The sequence below is a fragment of the Lagopus leucura genome, unplaced genomic scaffold, assembly GCF_019238085.1.
Source record: "Lagopus leucura isolate 7727_CA_CO unplaced genomic scaffold, USGS_WTPT01 Super-Scaffold_100008, whole genome shotgun sequence".
In the NCBI taxonomy this organism is placed as follows: Eukaryota; Metazoa; Chordata; class Aves; order Galliformes; family Phasianidae; genus Lagopus; species Lagopus leucura.
In genome coordinates, this window is record NW_024962265.1 from 6,109,173 (window position 1) to 6,129,748 (window position 20,576).

The following is a 20,576-nucleotide window of genomic DNA, read 5'->3' on the forward strand; positions in this document are numbered from 1 at the left end:
ATGCTGGTGTGTTTTCCAGCCTTCTTCTGGAAGCCACATGGGGGCACACTGAGGATTCCTCAGCACTCCTGGGGAGGTGGGAAGGCCTCCTACCAGGAGACTGAAGGCCAAGGTTTTGCTATTTAGATTGTCCATAATAATCCCTTTGGTTTTATTTCAAAGCAATGAGTTCATTTGCTAAGTATTGCTCAAAATAGATAAGTGTGGCAAATTACAGCCCTGTTTAGGAACTTACAGGTGAACATATTAGTAACAGAAATGAATTAGCAATTTCTGTAAGAAGTTACTATTATAGTCATTTCTCTGATGGCCCTCTAAATACAAACTTTTTTTCAGATGGCCTGATTCTGATTTTATAAAACAACAAAAGACAAAAATCTTTTCATAAATTCCAAATCAATTATTCATAAAAAGTAATCTTCCCCTAAATTAAATTCAATCACTTGCCTTACTGAAAGTACGCGCAATGCTAAAGCGTACTGCTTTGAAAGCTCCAGATTTCAAATGCACAAATCTGAAACAAGTGTCCTAGTAATGACTGACATCCGTTAACAGAACTGTTAACAACCTTAGTTAGTAAAGTATCATTGATAATTCATTAATTCAGTTCTTGCTCCTATATTTCTGAACATTTTCCACTATTACGCATATTAAACTTAATACACAAATATGGCTAAATGCCTACAAACAGATCACAGTTTTCCAAATAACTTGCCAAATACTATCAAAGTGCAACCTACAGTGACAAAATGGCATGCAAGCACACCCATATGTTAAAACATTAATTATATTCCAGCAAAAAAACAGTGGTAACCAAATATGTAATTAATGTACATCTTCTGAACTGGATGTATGAATGAGTGGAGCGAAGGTTGGCCGATAGGCTGTATAACATCTTTTTTCCCCTCTGACATACACAAACAACAAACACTCTTGGCTCGAGGATTTCAATATTTTGAAGTTCATTTCTTTCTTTCTTTTTTTTTTTTTTAGCACTTATGATAAATGTTTTGGGAAATATTCATGACTGGTCGACCTCATAAAAAGTCAGATTTTATCCTGTATTCTGGCAAACAACTCCTAAGGAAAACTTCCTTCCTTGGCTACATATCAGGCTGCCCACGGAAGGAATGTTGTAGCTCAGAGACCGCCACCCTCGTGTCAAACTGTGAACGAGTCCAGAAATCACTGAGGGTAAGAAAAGCAGCAAGAGGCTGCTAGACAAACACATGTGAGCTGACAGTATGTGCCTGGCTTGTAATGAAACAGGGCTTCAGAGGTGAGGGAAAAGAACAAGGCGGCGCATATGGAAGTTTCAAGAGCTCAGAACTAATTGCAACAGAGCATGCAGGTTATATAATCAAACATATTAAATGCCAGTTTGTTAGGCACCGCTTGAATGCCGCTCTGCCTGGAGCAGGGCCAGCAAAATTCAGCTGCCCGCATCTGAAGAACTTGTGAGGGCTAATTCAGAGCCCTGCAGGGAATGGGGGAGGCACACGCCTTCGGTGCACAGCCTGCAGTGACCAAAGCACTGCTGTGAGTATCACATGGTATTCAAATGGCTCCTTAGAGAACAACACTTAGCCTAGGAGAAAGTTAGGCAGCCCTTCTCAGCAAAACTACATCCGTATCAAATTCCAGCTTTCAAACAGCTCTTTTTGCTGCAATTATCTTACTCCTGAAACTGAAAATGGTGATGTTCAGCACAGAGAAAACAGAGGAGCCACGTGCATGCTTCCTTATCAGATCAAAGGTTTCCAAAATCAAATGGAAAGTTGTTGTGACTGCTCTGTGGATAACGTGAATTGGGCAATGGTAGCCAACCTGATTGGAGAAGTGCACACTTGTCAAAGAAGTGATCCCCATGTAAGCTGGCATGTAAGAGCCTACAGTGAAGCAGCACAGGCAACAACACGCTTTTTAAATTAAAATCTTAAGACCCAAGTCAACAGGGAGAGCAGCTGTCACAAATGCAGTCAGGGGACAGGCAAGGAATGTGAGTTATGAGATGGAGACTTTCACTACCCCTAGCAGACAGAGAGATAGTTAAGAAATCCTAGTTAAGGCATCTTACCACTGCTCTAAAATGTCATTTAGAAGCACTTCTCTTCATGCCATCACACAAAGCACCGCACTGTATCTTCAGGTAAAGGGAAGCACCCTGAAATTAGACCTCACCCCACTCCAAACCTAAGCATGAAACACGGGGGTTTACTGATACCTGCACCTGCTGAAAGGCCCAGGGGGTTAATAAACATCCCCCCAGTAAACATCCCAAACATCAGTATATGCAAACTGATCCACGGAATCAAAGCCAAGGGTCAGAGCCCGGGACCATTCAGAATTTCGGGCATTATGCTCTGCTGGGGGATGAATCAGGAGTGACCCAAGAAGTACCTCAACAAAATAACTCTTCTGAACAGTTGTTTGGTCCAACTGTTTCAGCAGTGCCCAGCAAGATCCAAAGCAGAAGTTGCAAACTCCATGCCAAGCTGTATCAGGTAGATCAGATCTCATGAAGCTACAAGTGAGCATTTATATACCACTGGGGTTGTATAATTAAAAATAATAATAACAGACGTGCACCAACTTCTTCTTGGAAATATCCTAGGTCAAGATCACACTTCAACCCCAAAGGGAAATGCTCTGTAAGGTTAGTTTATTTTATATATGTTCAAATGATCTTTTGTGCAGTCTTAATTACAGAAGCAATTATTGCAACAATCATACTTGGGATATAATTCTATTAAAAGTACCAAGGAACTTCACAGTGAAGTCAACTTCTTCCTCTACGAATAAATTGCAAAGAATATTATTTCTAGGACAGAATAAATTCTTGGAATTAGTGAGTAACTTATGCATCATTTCCCTGCTCCAAGAACACATTCTTTATTTTATCATGACACAGTCAAGTTATTAATCTGCTGCCTTCCATTTCAACAATGTGAAATGCTGTAAAATGCACAGACACCTGCATTACAGCACATTTCAGTTTCACTTTATATCAGTCATAAACATCTCTGCTTTGGACATCTCTCCAAAACAAATGCTCCAAGCACACTGTGTGTAGCATTCAATTTTATGAAACTATAAAAGTTCTTCACTGTTAATTACACAGACAAATGTCTCATCACACATTTGGTTACCAGGATAATATAATTAGTTTTCTACATTAACCTTTCAAACATAGAGCCTGAATTTCAAGTTGAAAGCATTGTAAAAACATTCAGCCTGGAGGTATATTATATTTCCGTTTCTTTTTGTGTTGATAATAAAATATTATGACTGAAAAGAAAAAAAAAAAAAAACAACCAACAAACCAACAACAAAAACCCTATCCAATGTGGTATATGCAAAAGATAATCACAGACAAGCCACCTTTAACCAGGGCTGTCCATAGAACATGTCCCCTCATGGGTCAGTATCTCCAAGTCTGATAGAACGCTGATGCTGATCACTGGTTAAAGCTGAAAACAGGTCTGTCTTAAATCTCCATCATATCCAAGGTTTAAGCACTTCACTCTGGGCTGCCTCCTTCTTTTCAGACCGAGCACTCTCCTGATTTCAGACAAATAAACCCTCCCTTCAAAACATAAAAGATGGCAGTCCTTGTCTACAAAACACAGTAGCAATATATTGATCCCAAATTTTGCAGAGGCTGTGCATCCTTTGCTCAGAACGATGCAAATTCTCATTTATCATCTTAACAGAGCAAGGGATCAGAAAAGATGACAGGTTACCACATCACCCACAAACAGCTTCTGCATCACGCATGGAAGCTTAAACTTCATAAGCTAACCAGGCTCCATTTAAAAGTAGTTGAGCTTAACACTCATGTAGCCAACAGAAGTTGCTTCGAGCTCCACTCTGCTCTTGAGCCCAAGCTCCCTCTAATTCACAGCCCCATTTACACAAAGCCATCTTTTCCACGTGTGTGCAAAAAAAAGTACCATCTAGGTTCAATGCAGCTTTCCAGACAAACAGAATTCTTCAACTTACTCATCCGTATGGGAGTCAAAAGGAAAAAGCTAACCTCTTTTCAGCAGCCTGTGGGGACAGGACAAGGGGAAATGGCCATAAACTGGAACAAAGGAAGTTCCACACCAGTATGTAAAGGAACTTCTTCACAGTAAGGGCGATGGAGCACTGGAACAGGCTGCTCAGGGAGGTTGTGGAGTCTCTTTCCCTGGAGATACTCAAGGCCCATCTGGATGCCCACCTGTGCAGCCTGCTGTAGGAGCTTGCTTTGCAGGGAGTTGGACTCAGTGATATCTCCAGCTCCCTTCCAACCCTTACAATTCTGTGATTTACCTTAGAATCTCCCCTCTTCTCATGGGCACATCTCTTGAGCACACAACTGAAACATGCACATTACATCCCAGAAAGCTTCACTGCTTCATTTGTAAAATGACATTAACATTTCCCCTTTTCTGCAGTGAATAGTTTCAGTGACATATTTTAACAGCCATTTACATACTAAAGGCTGCATCATATTGAGGCCTCAACAGCTGTAGTCATCTCATGGATCAGTTAAAACACCTCCACCAGAGAACAAACTTGACTGTAAAGCAACAGCAGAGCACTTGTGTGGATACACTTCCAGGTTGATTTTTGGCATAAATCTTCAAAATTAAGTGAAGCAGGGATTATAACTTGAGACTTGTCTTTATTTATTCTCAGAAAGAGTGGTAAGGTACTGCAACAGGCTGCCCAGGGAGGTGGTAGAGTCACAATCCCTGGAGGTGTTCAAAGAAAGGGAAGATGTGGCACTGAGAGACATGGTTTAGTGGGCATGGTGGGCCAATGGCTGGACTGGATGACCTTAGTGGTCTTTCCAACCTTAGTGGTTATTAGGCTGCACACCAAGCTTGGGAAGGCATCATTCTCCCATCTTCCCTGGAAGAGAATGAAAAATTATCCCATGCAACGCAGAATTTTTGGAAGAAAAACTGGAATGCCACATCCAGCCACCTCAGTTCTCCTCTGTAAAGGTGGGAGCTCAGAATTTAAGCACTTTCAGCTGAGTTCAGTTCCTGCCACTGCTTTGTCCGCATCTCATGACACTGCCTTTGTCATTAAGAATCCAGATAAAAGTGGACGCCAATGTAAGCTACTGAGGACAAAGCAGAGAAAGCCAAGTGAGCTCTCAGTTCACAAATCCTGCACAGCTATAAGTTGTGTCAAATCAATGGAAAGTGAAAACTCAGGACATCTCTAGAAAATAAGTACCTTCTTTTCATAGCAGCTGAAGGTAGGCTCCAGAACTGCTATTCTGGGCTTCAACACCTTCAACCAAACAAGACTGTCCTGAGAAGATTAACAAATACTCAGGAGAGGATGCAACTAAACCAAATCACTTGGTCTGACTTGTGGCACCAATGTCAGCACCAACTCCTGTACATTCTTAGAAGTCTGCTGGCTTTAACAGCTAGATGCCTAACTCCTGCCAAAGCTTCTTCATGGCTTACGGTTGAAGAAAAAGCATTCAAAGTAAATAAGACCACACCGAAAACACACAGCACAGAATCCAAACAAAGTTTAGTGGCCATCTTCACACTTCTCCCTGGAAGTGAGTGTAGGGAAGTAATATTTGCTCAAAATTCAAATGGTGAGAAGCTAAGAAGGAAATTTAACACTGCTCTCATCCCTGAGTAAATATTCTAACCATCACAAGATTCCACACTGTCCAGGATGTCCCTCTTTTCTCTGTTTGCTGCTGACCTCTAGAAGAGCAGATGGCACAGTGAATTAAGGAGACAAAGGCATTCTAGCCGCAGCTCAACTTCAGGTGCTGCTTCACATGCTCAGGACCAGCGCTTCTCACTGACTCTAGGGGGCAACACACACAGACTGCAGAAACCTTAAATCACCCTAAAAAAATGTTCAGGCTTGCATTGCAGCTAAGGAGAGTCAGACAGCCCCAAATTTCTTGCTCTGAAGGCGTCTGCTTTGTCCAAAGCCTGAGCACAGCGACCAAGAGTTTCCTTTGTATGGTAAGAGTAATTATTGCAGTTCAAAGCTTTGCTCTGATTCCTCTGAATTTTGCTCACTGTCCTTTCACAAAGAGGTTCAGCATCCAGAAGAGGTCCTGATGGGATAGAGGGGGTCTGGAAGCAGGAAGACACCTTCTACAGCAGAAGAGTTATGGAGGATAAGAAGCACACAGGCAGGAAAAATAAAGGCTCACAGATAACTAGTCCTATCATGCTGTACTATACATCTTGCTGCAGACTATATATTACTTCTCAGTTTTCTTTACACATTTTTAACTGTTGATTTAATTTAATTTTCCCATGGCAGGATTAGCAAGCAGCCTACAGAGGTGAAAGGACATTACATTAAGACAGCACATTAATCCTCTATCCCACCCAAGGCAGAAGCAAAACCAAACAAATAGCAGCTTCCTGGAAATTGAATTTCTGTTATCCAGATGTCAAAGATGTAATACCCCAATTACACAAACTACTGCCAGTGAAGCATGCCAGCGAATATGCAATGTAAATGGGGTGAGCACAGAGCTGCAAAACTGCAGAGTCAGCATCTGGCTCTCTGACTGAGTGATAATTAGCACTGTGTGTAGACACTAATAAACATTTACGTCTGAAATTACAACTTTTAGCAGCATTAATAAAGGATATATTGGCAATTCGGAGAATAAAAGGGTCTTGAAAAGAATGTCATATTAAACAATGGCAGGCACTTCCTGTGCTTGCACAGAGATTTTTTTTTCCTCCCTAATTGCAAATGGCCACACTACGTTGCTCTGAAATTAATCAACACGAGCACATACCTAAAGAAATGGGTTGTGTTTCTTTGGTCTCCCCATTAACATCATTGCTGTAGTCAGAGATCTTATATATCTCATGATGGTAATCTGGAATGAAAAACAATAAAAAAAATTAGAACTCAAGTGATCTGGAAAAAATGAACACTGAACACATTGCTACAGTTTTACTGCATAATTTATCAATATATCTACAGTTTATTTCGTGTACATCAAATTAACCACAGAAAATGTACTTTGTATCAGCACCTCCTAAAAAAAATAAAAATAAAAACAACTTTGTTCGCACTGGAGAGCTCAGATAAAATATTTCACAGATTTCAGGGAACAGCTATGCCTGTCCTAAATTACTGTGTTCATTTTCACAGCAAATTATCCCACCAGATGCCAATTATCTAGCTTCTTGCTTTACAGACAGAAAGGAGATATACAGTGAAAACTCCACCTTCCTAGAAACCAGGAAAACTTCCAAACTTCACCTCAATAAGAAAATCAGCAATATACATCAGAGGTGCACCTTTCAGCCATATCCCGATGTCAACAGCCTCTGAATTCTGAGGAAAGGAGGCTCAGAAACTAATGTCCACTACGACCCTAAAAAATGCATATTAGCATCTTATATTCAGAGGTGTTACAGGATACACACACAAAAAAATTAAATGTATTTCAAAGGAATATTTTGCTGTGAGGGTCTCCATTGTAATCATCAGCATGCGTGCAGTAAAAACAGCTTTGTTTACATGTGTATACAGAAAGAATCGTAATTACAAGCAAAAAACATATGTCTATCTATCTATCTATCTATCTATCTATCTAAGGGCAACTCTCCTGGATTCTATTTCTGACTGCTACCCGCACGCACTTTGTCCTTAGGCAAGTCACTCAAGACTGAACAATATATTCAGTGTCTTGAAATAGCTGCCTCATCACCAAGCCCTGTAGAGCTGAAGCCCTCCCAACACTCTGTTAGCCCCTCTGAAAACCAGCTCTTACGTTTACCTGCCTCACAAAAAGTGAGGTGGGGATTAACTCCTGGAAGAGCATTTGGAGGGATTCAATTAAAAGGCACGAGAAAAAGGAAGGGCAGAACCAGCAGCTCCTCCTCTGAAGAGGAACACACCTGCCTTTCTGGTGAAACAATCAGCTACAGAATTCTAAAGGTCTCCAACAAGTCAAACATTTTTTTGTTACATGCTGTTTGTTTGCATAGTGTGACTGTCTTGATGGCTCAAAAGGAGGAACAGCCCAGTAAGTAAACCAGAATCAAGTATAATGCAGCACCACAAAAGAAAGACATGTCAGCAAGTTTGGGGGAAAAAAAAGGTAAAGAAAGGAACATACTGAAGTCAGCAGTGAGGTGCTAACCAAGTAAGTAGTGTTGGGGTTTTCTGAACCACGCAGAGGGAGAAAAGTGTATGGGCTGTCTGACATGTATGGGGTAAAGGTGAAAAAAGAGCTGCAGTATTGAGGAAGTAAAGGCTGTAAGTATAGAATTTATGCAGACTGCACTCAGAGCCCGCTAGCTTTTCTTCAAATTTTCTTATTTGCAAGTTCTGCTCAGAGCACACACATAGGAACTCAGAATTAGATGACTTACACATCTGTACACCTCAGACATACAGCTTACACGTGGTTTCTCCTCTAGCACTTCCCTGTGTGTCCAGCTGGGCACCGTCCTCTTCTGCCCTGCAGCTGCAGCCTGGAAGTCACTGCTTTGCACCCCAGAGGTGCACTCCCTCTCAAGCTGCTCACTGCTCATCACACTGATCAGGTGCTCTGAAGCTTCTGGGGACAGACTAAGCACCTCATATGCAAGGGTTATTAACAGACTGTGTTACAAACAGACCGCTCCAGCATCCCATTTTCTCTTTGGTTTCCTTCTTATGCCTCGTGTCACAGTCCAGGCGCTGTGAAATCCACATCAATTTCACAACAGTAAACACTAAACTGTGACATTACTGAGCGACTCCAGCAAGAGGCAAAGGCCAATTACAAGAGACAACTATTTATCCATAATTATCTTCATAATCAACTGTGATAGAAGAAGGGTATGTGAGAACAGACTCACATACAAAATGTGATGTTTATGCCCTCCACCCTCAAAGTGTGAACACATTTCTCCAGGATGTGCTTTTTTCAGCATGCCTTTCTACTTGAATTTCTACATCCAAAACCAGACCCCAGATAAAGTAAGAACTGCTAATAATTAACCACCGTAAATGAATTTATCCAATTAAAACAAAGTTAAACAGATCACCTTACACATTGAGGAATATTTAATCCTGCTAGAACAGAGAATTTGCACGCTATTAATACATTTGTGACAGAGCACATGTTCTTTTTACAGCACTTTCAGGAGAGAAATAAAACCAAGGCTTCAATTTCAGTTTTGTTCGCCTGCGCGTTTCACTTTCCAGCACTGCACAAACTGCCTCAGAACATCTGATGCTGAGAAAGCCCACAAACCAAACCTATTCCTGATAGAAATGAACCCCTCCGGTGGCTCTGCTGATGTTTACAGAACCTCCAATGAATTTCAGACAAGTCTGACCAGTCATTGTTCTTCTATTTTGAGCAGCAGCATGTGCAGTGCTCCAGACCCTCCTAGAGTTAAAGCAGTTGTTTCAAGCGAGCTCATTTCCACCTTCACATTTCCTTTCTTCTCATCTGATTTTGCCACACTCCTTTAAAAGACCTCACCCCCAGTTCAGCAAGTACCAAAAGTCACCCCCCATTCATCCCTAAGCATGACATTATCCCAAAGCAGTCACCTGCCCTGAACTTGGCATGCACGACACACACAAGCAGCATTTCTGCCAGATATTTCAGCTCAAGACTTCAAGAAAGGGAAAAAAAAAATAGGGGAAAAATAAAAATTCTCCCACCAAATCAATGAGGACAAAAGAGGCAATCAGCTGGAGCAGCACAGCATACTCAGCCAACACCAACCCTGGGGCTGGAAGTCCACCTGTTAAAATGACTTCCAGCAGCTGTAGCTTTGAGAGGAAAAAAAAAAAACAACACACAAAAACACACAGAGGACTGAATGAGAGAGCTGCGTTTCTTTCCCGACATGAATCCAAAATATTTTCCCAGGGATCTCTTTTAAAATAGTCTTTTTTTTTTTTTTTTTTTTTTTTTTCCCCCTGAAAAGCAAAGACGCACCAAGCGAACAAGTTGCATGCCAGCAATTCCTCCTCACCCACGGACAATTAATTAGCTGCGTGGATTTTAATCAAGCCACCTCTGTGGGGCTTCGCTTTGAAATACGTGTGTAGAGGAGGAAAACACACATACAACAAACCCACAGGAGTTGAATACTAAAGAGCTCCGGTGCTGTCCAAGTGTCATTTCGCCAAATTCTCCATTTCACCTTTCCCCCCTACAAGGAAGATTTGCAATGAAACGCGATCCAACTTTATTCGGTAGATCTCCTTGGAAAGAAACAAAACACGTCCACCTTTGGGGGTGGCTTTTTCTTGTTGTTGTTATTTTCTCCCTTTTGAAGAACGCAGAACACACACACACACACACATACGTATTTTACCAGAGAAAAGGGAGGTAAAAACACGACGAAATAAAGAAGAGCAGAGCTGCAACGCTTGGGAGAGTTGATTCCAGAGTTAAATAATAAATACGAGGAGACACAGCCGAGCTGAAGGGAAAGGAGCACGCACATTTCATAACAGCCCGATCCCAAACCCGGCCCCGTTTATGCAAAAGTCCTCTCCAGGCACAAACAAACAGACAGACCGACGGCACAAAGCCGCCCCCTCCCCGCCGCCACTTTACCTTCGTTGATCAGTTTAAAGCTTTGGGATTTCCTGCTTCTCTTCCTCTCCGTAAACTCCATGGTGCGGGCGGGAAGGAGGAGGAGGAGGAGGAAGAAAGGAGGGAGGAAAAGGGGACGAGGGGAGCAAGGAGGGCGGCCGCGCGGCGGGGAGCCGCAGGACCAAGGTCCGTCTTTTTAATCAGCAAAATAAACGCAGCCCGGGAAGCTTTCGGCTCCAACTGCAAATAAAGGGATTCGGGACAAGTTCGCTCCGGCCCCCCCGCCTCCCCGCGGCGCCGCCCGCCCGCCCAGGCCGCCCCAAACTTTGAGGGGAAGCGGGGTGCGGCGGCGGGGGGGAGCCCGGGGCGATGCCGGCCAGCGGCGCCGCCGCCTCCCCCGCCGGGTGCGCGGCCCGCAATGGCTCTGCCGCCGCCGGCACCGGGACCCCGCTGCCACCTGCTGGGGGAAGGCGGCGCGCCCCGCCGAGCGGGCCCCGCCGGTTTCCGCAGGCCGCCGCCCGCCGCCGAGCCGGCCCGCCCGCCCGCCGCCTCGCGCCAGGCCGGGGAGGCTGTTGGCCCCGCGGCTGGCCGGGCCCCGTGGGGCCGGAGGGTGGCCGGAGGGAGAGGGGCCGAGAGGGCAGCGCCATTTTGTGTCCCCCGCCTCCCGCCCGCCCCTGCACACAGCCGCTTGCTGGCTCCCTCTGCCGCCGCCGCCGCTTCTCGCCCCGCCGCTCCCTCCGAGCTGAGGGCCGCGGCTCGGCGTCGCGGCCCCGGCTGCCCGCGGGCAAAAGGTGCCCGGCTGCTGCGACGGAGCGGCGGCCCTCGGCGCGGCCTGCGCCGCCTCGGGGCTCCCTGAGGGCCTGCCCCGGGCCCGCCGCTCGCTCAGGGCCGGTGGGCAACTTTCGGGGTGATAGGAGGCGATCCCAGCCTGTGAACTCTGTGGTGGTCGAAGTTGTTGCTGTGCAAGTTGGGCAAAATCCAGCTTATGTACCCCAGGAGCAGGGCTGGGCTGGAGCCCACGAGCTCGTTACAGCTATGTGCCTGTTGGCATTGCAGTGCGGTGAGGAGTGCGCTGAGCCCTGACACTGGCATTCACACTCAGTAGTTAAACATGACATCCCATAACAGAAGTCCCAGTCCTCCGCAGAAGCACCTGCCAGCCCTCAGACCATCACCCAGTAGGTCAGCGCAGCCATATGGATGATTCAGACACAGCCAAACTTAGTGCTTTATCCACCAGCTGATGCTTCCAGCCATGCTTATGGCTCACTTATTTCACTTACATTACACTATGTGCATTTCTGGTACAGCTATAGTTTTCACAGTAAAGCATGCCTACAGAGCACTCAGACTCTTACAGCTAACCAAAACACAGCTTCCAGTCTTCATCTTGTGTTTTAAATGCGGCCAGGCTGTCGTGACAAGGAGAGGAGTAAGTGATAGATAGCTACATGGGCACACTTGAGCAGAAGCCAATCTCTTGGTCTAATCAGGGAGCCCAGGAGAATTCCACTGGCTCCAGTTGTATTGACTGACCCCATCGCTTGGGGTTAGAAAATTGCTCAGAGGAAAACAAATGTGAATGTTAATACTAGTTAATAGTAACAATAACGATCATTAGCAATATTATTTGTATCGTAGCAGTGCTTGTAAACACAGACCTGAACTCACCTGTGGAAGGTGCTGTCCAAACACCGCATGGAGAGTATCCACAGTTCCAAAAAAGCAAGATCAGGAAATGGGCTTAATGGTGAAGCAATATCAGAAAATATGCCTAATGGTAAAAATTTATTAGACTCTGGAAAATTAAATTCATGAGGGAGGTTATGGAAACCTCGCAGATTGGGTAAGGGTGTAATTTTCTATTAAATTGCTAAGTGGAAAATCCCAGAGGCAATCAATATGCTACTTTTGGAATTTTCCTAAACTTTGCTGTAAGACTTTGTAAGAGGAAACTGGGCTAACGTACTATTTAAAATCCTGCCTTACATATTTTTGGGTGAATGCTGAAGCAGCAAAGGTAGTTGGATGTCAGATGCTGTTTGCTAAATTATATGGGTCCAATTAATCTCTGGGAGAGCGCAGTGAAGTCAGATCGGAGATCAAGAAGCACTGCGCCTGAATTTTGTGTACAAATATATATATATATTTTGTCTCAAACAATCTGCTGATTCCTGTCCGCTAACTGCTAACTTTATTTATCAGACTTAAAGCACTGCTGAAACGTGGTTTTTGACTCTCATCCGTATTGGGACATTAGGAGAATTTTATGGAACGTAAGGCCTTCATGAACTGTCCAGCTCACGTGCTGGGCCTTATCCTGCATTCACCATTGGAATGTGCTACTAAAATAAAAAGTTCTTTTTTCCTTCCTTATTCAATTTTGTGAAGCATTTTGGGATGTAAACTATGAAAAAAAAAAAAAGTACTTTATCAACTGTTGTTTTTTTCTTTTTAGTTCTTCCTCTTCTGCATTAGATTTTTTTGCTTAAAGGAACATCCACAACTCAAAACGATGTTTTAGTCTGAATGCTTGACGCTGGAGTTTCAAGCAACGTTGTACAAGGTAGCACACCCCCTTCTTCCTTAGTATTTCTCATTTTGCTTCTTGTGTGTCTGTTGAGAGATTCCCTCTTTGCTGCATGCCGAATGAGCTTCTCCTGCAAACAAGCCCAATTAAGATTACTCGGATCAGTAAATCTCGTGGTGTTCATTTATGAAAGTATTAGCCAGATTGGATACCAAGGCTGTGATCCTGCAATCACATCTGCATAAAAGTGAATTAGAAACTAGGACAAGGTGACTTTAGGTCAAAGCCTTCTAGTTATCCACAGAATGTGTAGGAGGATCCAGTAGCTGCAAAACAACTGTTCCATCCTGTACTGCTAATGTTGCTCAGCCATGAAGTAGAAAAGAATACTTCAAGGACTCAAAAGCTCCTGTAGTCTCCATCTGCAGTAAGTTGCAAGCCTCTTTTGGGGGTGTTCTGGGGCTGGTAATCTACAACTAGACTGAGACTGCTTGCTATGGGCCACTGTTCCAATGTATTTTTTTATGGTAAGGGTAGTGAAGCATTGGCACAGATTGCCCAGAGTGAAGATGGATTCTCTGTCCCTGAGGACATTCAAGGTCAGGCTGGACGGGGCTCTGAGCAACCCGATCTAGCTGATTCTAACATTATTGTAGCTGGAGAAACAAAGTTGCCTTAATTCCTTGCTACTTTGTGTCACTCCAGCTAGTTGGCTGCACCTCTGTGGTGCAGAGAGACTTACGATAAAGCGTACCAGATCCAAAGGACAGTTCAGTCAGCTGTTAGGTTCATCTTTTATTTCATTTAATCTCTTAATATTGGATTATTATCATTATGTAAAGAAACCATAGTTCTTTTTTTTCCTGGAGAAAATACGAAAAATTCAGCACACTTTTACACATGCTCAAGAATAGTCACACAGTATTTCCTCAATCAGATCAGCCATTGAGTAATGTGTATTTCAAAATGCCACGAAATTAGCTAACTAAATAAAGGCTTTATCTTGCAACATATTTCAAGTCATCCTGATTATCCCTGGCAATTTCCTAGTTACGATTTTATTGTTACTTTCAAAACATCCCCTCCTCATTCTGACTGATCCTAGTTTTTTTCTGACAATAATCTGCTTTGTGTAATTACTAATTTATTTTACATGTAGATCAAGAACTAACCAATTAAACATAATTATTCAGCAATATTTCACAACAGCAGTGTTCCTTTGCATCAGGATGTCCTAAACTATTCCTTTGATTCCAGCCTCCTCTGCAGCACAGGTGCATGCAGTCAGTTGCAATGACTTTTACTCATAGAATGGGATTGTATAGGACAAAAATGACTGAAGAATCCTAGAACTGAGGAGAACATTACAGCCCTCTGAAGAGATCTTTCAACTTTTCAGATGAAAAAACTGTACAGAAAAAATTGTTAAAAACTTGATGATTTGATTTGAGGTTTTACTTTCCATGTCAAGGAATCAACGTAAGGTCAAGAGGAGCAGAAAGAATCTGCTGGCTGTCCTATTTTTGACGTGATTTCTACTCCTTTTGGAATTTGAGGAAATTCAAAGTGGCATTAGAAAGCAGGAGGAGAGTGAAGAGGCAAATTAGAGATCAGGAGTTGCATAGGTGACAGGTTAATAGGTTAGCTATTCCAGTTAGTTATGTTTAATGAATATTGTTGAAGATTTTATGAACTGCAGTAGCAATTTTCCCTTGCAGGTTTCCAGTGATGTTTTTGTGGTCATGTAAAATGTGTAGGCAGTACTATTTCTCACCTTCCAGTCTAAAGTAATTAACTCATCTTGATGTCACACTGTCTTACTGCTAACCTTCCCTTCTGGGGGGCTTTCAGTATCAGCATATCTGGGTCAATACAGAAGTAGGTTTCTGGATGCCGTGATGAAGTCTGATGCATAGAAGAGTAGTTTAACTTGTTTTCTGGTCCCCAGTAAGTTCCCTTGTAACATTTCAAGTATTTGACATCTTAGCATGCCTCTATTCTCACTCTGCTTTCCTTTGGGACACTATTTTGAAACAATTTTTTGTCTGTTCTCTTGCTCATTAATCTTCCTCACATAAATTTAAAAGAAAAAGCTACAGGACAGAGCAATATTTTTATTTGTTTGCCAGCCCAGGCAGACTAAAGCATTCCAGAACTGGTTCAACAATAAGGAATATAACTGAGCCTATGTACAAAGTGTTCTTTGTGTGTGTGTTACAAACCCTCTGTATACTTCTGTATCAGGCTGCAAAATCAATTTCTACTGTAAAGCTAGACTTTTCCTTCCATCATTCTACATGGACCTTGGTGTAAAATTGCAAAGAAGGGCATTGTAGTCTAAAAGTCAAAGTCTGACAGCCATCCATTTTGACTGAATACTTGTAAAATAATTAATATTAAGATTGCAACTCTGCCAATGGCAGGAGTTTGGAACCAGATGATCTTTAAGATCCCTTCCAACCTCGGCCACTCTATGATTCTGTAATCCTATGATTCTCTACTAACTCTTCTGTAGACTAGGTCTGTTTTCAAATTGGAATTCTGGGATTAGTGGGACCAAGGTATCCAAGCCATGTTTGAATGGATAACAAAGAGGAAAATGTCTCAATAACTTTTCATGAAAGCTAATGTGGAAGAATGGAAAAATGTGCCCATAGCAATTCTGTGCTTCTCCACAACGTGCAGAAATCATAAGCTGTGCAAATTTTGCTCTACTTGTCACTTAAATCCTAGGATGCTTCAAGATAACTGAGGGCAGTGTGAGCAAGGCTCATTATTTTGCCAGGAACTTTGTGAAATTTTGGTGCTATATAAAGAATAAAAGCGCTTAGAAATCTTGGCAAAGTCTGGATGTCTCTCTGCATCACTACCAACTCTGTCTGAAGAGATGAAGAGACTCCGTCTATGAAGTATAGATTCCGGCTGGCACTGTAGGAAAGGGCACATTTAAGCTTGGGTAGTTCAGAGTCAGTGTTAATGGTGAGAGGCTGAGCATAGCTAGGCTGAGGGTCCCATCACTGAAGAGTACTGCAGGCACAAGCTGTGGCAAGCTCAGAACTGAGTCCTGCAGCCCAACAAGTCATCTTCTAGAAAGAGTTCAGAGAGAGCTGTGCTGCTGATCATACCTACATTTATGCGCCTGTTTGCTTCTCTCATTGCAGCTGAAGACAGATGCAAGACTGCAGCTCTGGAAAGAGACAGACACTGGAGGTACAGAGAGAAAACAAATGCAGAATCAGCTGAAGGAACACTAGCATTTAGAAATGTTAGTCAGCTCCTTGAGGCTGCAGGCTGCAGGAGCCCCGACTACAGTTGTCCTCCTCTAGGTCCTGACTGAGACTGATGTGGGGACATCATGCTGTGCCTCCCTAGCTCAGCCTTCTTACTGTTTTCAGCTTGCCACGGAGAGATGCTCTCAGTGTCTTGATTTTGCCTTGATCCTCCTCCATTTCTCCTGCCACACACACATTACTAAATGCACATGCACTGAAATCAATGGGAGTTTGCAAACTAAAAGTAATGTGGGCTTTGGTATGCTACTAATCCACTTATTTGGATCCTCTTACTGCTCCTCTGGGCTGCCCTGATCCCCTCTATCAGCCCACCCAGCTGCTCTGATCTGCTCTCCACACTTCCGCAGCAGCTATATTAGCATCCCTGTCAACTTGCAAGGCTTCTGCCTCGGCTCCTTCAATCCCCGCTCCCAACGAGAGTCTCTCTGCTACATTCTAATCCTTGTAGCTCAGAATACTGATGTAAGCTAAAATAAATTCAAGAAAATTTGCTGCAGCTCCTACTAAGGTGTTCAATTTCCCTAAATGTTTTCAAATAGTACTTGCTTTTCAGGTGGGGAAAATAGTTGAAGACGTGTTTATAACTACCTGCCTGCTGAAAAGCAGTCCAAAAAAATCAAGTTTTATTGCAAGGCACAGTGTGGTTCAAAATCTACTCACACATGCACTTTTTAATGTGAATTTAATATCTGTGTCAGACTGAAGACTGACAACATCAGAGAATGATGCTTTTATTCATCAGTGAGATGTATGCAGCAGCATTTTCATTAGAATGGCTCCCCCTGGATTTACCTTCAAAGATGTGTAAATATTGAAGACTCCGTCACCTTTCAGTCCTTGACCTCTCTACTGAGGCAGCTGGTGTACTGGATTGGGTATTTTGTCAGAGATGGACAAATCCTGCAGGGATCAAACTGACAGCACTGAGGTTTGATCATTTAGTAACAACACAGAGATGTCTTACCTGGTTTGGATAGAAACTAAAGGACTCAAACTTTAAAATATAATACACTCAAAGATCTATCTTCTATTCACACAAAAATAGAAGAAAACCAGATGTTTTATGAGATTTTCTACCATCCACCAAAAGCTGTTTGGCAGTTAAAGCTTTCCATTGTGTGTGTTCACCTATAATTTGAATACAGATAAAATGTCTCATGAACAGGAATTGCGGTGCATAGACCCTCCTTCGGGGAAGTTGCAAGAGAGAGACAGAGGCGTGGATCTAGAGCTCAAGGCATGGAATTCAACCAGTCTGCAGTAGCAGGGATTAGTCCTGTTACTGCAGCTTTCCTGGAAAATCTCAAGGTTATCTGTCGTGCAGACTTATGCTGAGAGTAACTGTTCCCCACTTGATGTGGTTTGCCCTGTACTGCTGAAGTGACATCAATGAGGATGATTTACAGACATATATATATATATAAATAAATTGCATGACCATTATCCTGCGATGTTTTGATTTCACTGACAAATGGTCAGTGTCTGTGTTCAACTGCTGTCAAATGAGCACAGTCTCCCTGGTGATATCCTGCCTGTGGCAGAGGGGTTGAAACTTGATGATCCGCGAGGTCCAATCCACTCCATTCTATGACTCTATGAGTCTGTGATCCTGATACACAGATTCACTAGGGGCTCTGATGGCACTGTGCTGTAAACTGAGCGATGGGCACAGTTTCTTAAAACAACAAAATTATCCTGAGATATCTCCCATACCTGCCAGTTTGGTGATAATTAGCTGTTCTTAAATGTGATGCTTTTGAGAAACAATAATGAGTTTTTACATGACCTCAGTTTCACAGAAAATAAAATTGCTGGGATGGGAATTGACACGTGTCCTTTGGATAACCTGAGCAAGAAATATTCCTTAATCAAAACCAGAGGATAGTTATCATTTAAACAGTTATTTCAAGCACGTCTCTAAAAGCCATGCTAGCCTAACTAATTAGTAACATTGTGGAGTCCCCACATTCCCAAGCATTTTCTGGGGCATGACAGAAGTCTGTCCTGGCAGAGAGGAATGGTGAGGTTCATTTACCATGAGAGCTAACCAACTGAAGTTTTAAAAAGCAAACCTAAGCAAATCAAAATGCTTCTTTTAGCCCTAATGATGCACAGCTGTCATATCCTTCTGAAGACCTCTGTTAGAAATGCTGGGGATTTTTTTTTGCCATTGCTTCTCTGAGCATTTCTTGCCTTTGTAAGTGGTGTTTGGACACCCGTGGAGTGCTATCCTTTTTCCTCATCCCCCCGGCTGGGTGTTTCTCAGTCTATGACCTCCGGGGTATCATGTGCTACTGGGTAGGGGTTTCTGAAAGGTAAGAAAAGCAAGCCTATGAGTGTCTTAAATTCCCTTTGTGAAGGGAAAGGCTGCATCCTCAGTGCAAGAATTTTAGGAATATGCCACTTGCAAAGGTGCTGCCAGCTGTCACATATCTGCAGGTGACCTGTGAACAAACCAGTTGAACACGGGGAACTAGATGGGTTCATCCCTTCCAAAATGTTAAGGGCTACTTTAATAAGTAATAAAAGAGTGAGACTGGACACAGAGTCCTATTGCCAAAGGTAAACATACTTGGTCATGGCATAAAACCAACTTGATAAAATGTCTTCTTTGTATTTTGTATTTTGAAGATGAATAAAAGGAACCACATACCTATCAGAAAGAGGTTCCCAGTGTTACCTGAACTCTTTTGCAGAGTTGGTCAGCTAAAAGGCATTAATTCTGCCTCCTGTGTGTGGCTGAGCTGTGCTTTTTCCCTGTATTAATATCAAATAGGAAAGGGAAAGTGGACACCCATAAAATACTGAATACAACCTGAAAGCAGCTGAATGTAAACCAAATATAAAGCTGAATATAAGCTGGATGTAACAACTAAGTACAACCAAAATCATTCTGATCGGCTTCACCACTTTGGCAAACAGATGACATCTGGGTTGTTTGAGTGAAATGATGTATTTCTGAGCTGCCTTCAAATAATCTCTCTGCAAGCTGACAGTTGGCTTGCAGCAGATAAAGCTGAGCAATCAGTTAACCATCAAGAAATTGGAATGAAACACCTCGTGTATGTTTTAAGCTTGTATTTCTAATACTTACAAGGCTCTTGTGAATGTTCCAAGATTTTGAGTAGCTTCTAGATTTACCTTTTCAGTCTTGACTTAATATGGAATGTTGTGAAGGGAATTACTTCAAAGTAGGTTTGTGGTTAACTCTGTGGGGTTGTTCCAGAGGTCTGTGGAAACCTGGATATAGAGAAAACATTAGTAATACTATTGCTTCCAGACTGAGCTCAGCTGCAGTGAGCTCTCAAGACTCTGCAAGTGGTTTTGGGAGAGCTTAAGGGCCTGGCTACAGCCTGACAGCAAATATAACATTTATTAATCACATGTGAGATAGAAATACACAGGCATCGTGGTACTAAACCAGCAGCACTGCCCTGAAAAGCAAAACATGAGCGGTAGAAAATAGTCAAGCTAAATGTTATAGCAGTGATCTAATTGAATTTAATGAGTAGAATAATGCCATGTATGATAAATGAGAAAGACACGGTTTGCAATACATCTTGGAAAAGCACCCATTTTACATGCTAAAAATACCTGATGCACTGATGTCATCTAAAGCATCACTGCAGGGGTGAGGGGCCAGCACAGTGAAGGAATCGTGAGCTTTCATAGCACGCTGCTAGGCAGTTTCTTTGGTCAGGGCTCTTCAGAGCAAAGGTGCTCCTGGCGTCTTGGTCCCGTGGAGTGAAAGAACAGCGTGTCCGTGCCACCTTGTCTAAGGAGCAGAGCCCATGGAGTGAACTGGCCTTAGTGCCATGACTTTGAAGATGGAGTTTTCAGGTACACAACAAGGTAGCACATCTGAATGGAGATAGGCAAAGAACGAGAGATAGGTAATGAAGCAGACGGAGACGGTAACAAACTATGAGCACAGATACACCCTCAGGAATATGTTCTGTGGAACAGAAGCTTTGGGCCAACTCCAGCCAAGGCTCGATCCAACTGTTTCAGTGATTCGTGTCCCACAGAAAATGCTGCCCTGAGCCTGAGGCAAAGAGGAGTCAAAGAGATTTGCCCTTCTGGAAATCAGAGAGCAAGCTGGGCTGGATCTCCTTGTGTTGCTAAAGAAAGAAAAGGAAGGAAATACTTCTTATTAGACATCAGAAGAGTTCCTTATCTCTTCAGGAAGAGAAGT

At 43.0% G+C, this 20,576-nt stretch overlaps 1 protein-coding gene across 2 annotated transcripts in view; it reads right to left on the reverse strand.

The window, feature by feature from the left end:
• Positions 1-10,864, reverse strand: part of BEND7 (BEN domain containing 7) — a 46,276-nt gene extending 35,412 nt beyond the window's left edge. For both annotated transcript variants that reach the window (XM_042872338.1, XM_042872337.1), the window contains exons 1-2: positions 10,580-10,864; positions 6,794-6,877 (exon numbers count right to left, since the gene is read on the reverse strand). In XM_042872338.1, coding sequence (XP_042728272.1) covers positions 6,794-6,877; positions 10,580-10,640 — 145 coding nt within the window. In that variant the 5' untranslated portion in view covers positions 10,641-10,864. The remainder of the gene's footprint in view (positions 1-6,793; positions 6,878-10,579) is intronic.
• Positions 10,865-20,576: the final 9,712 nt, after the last annotated feature.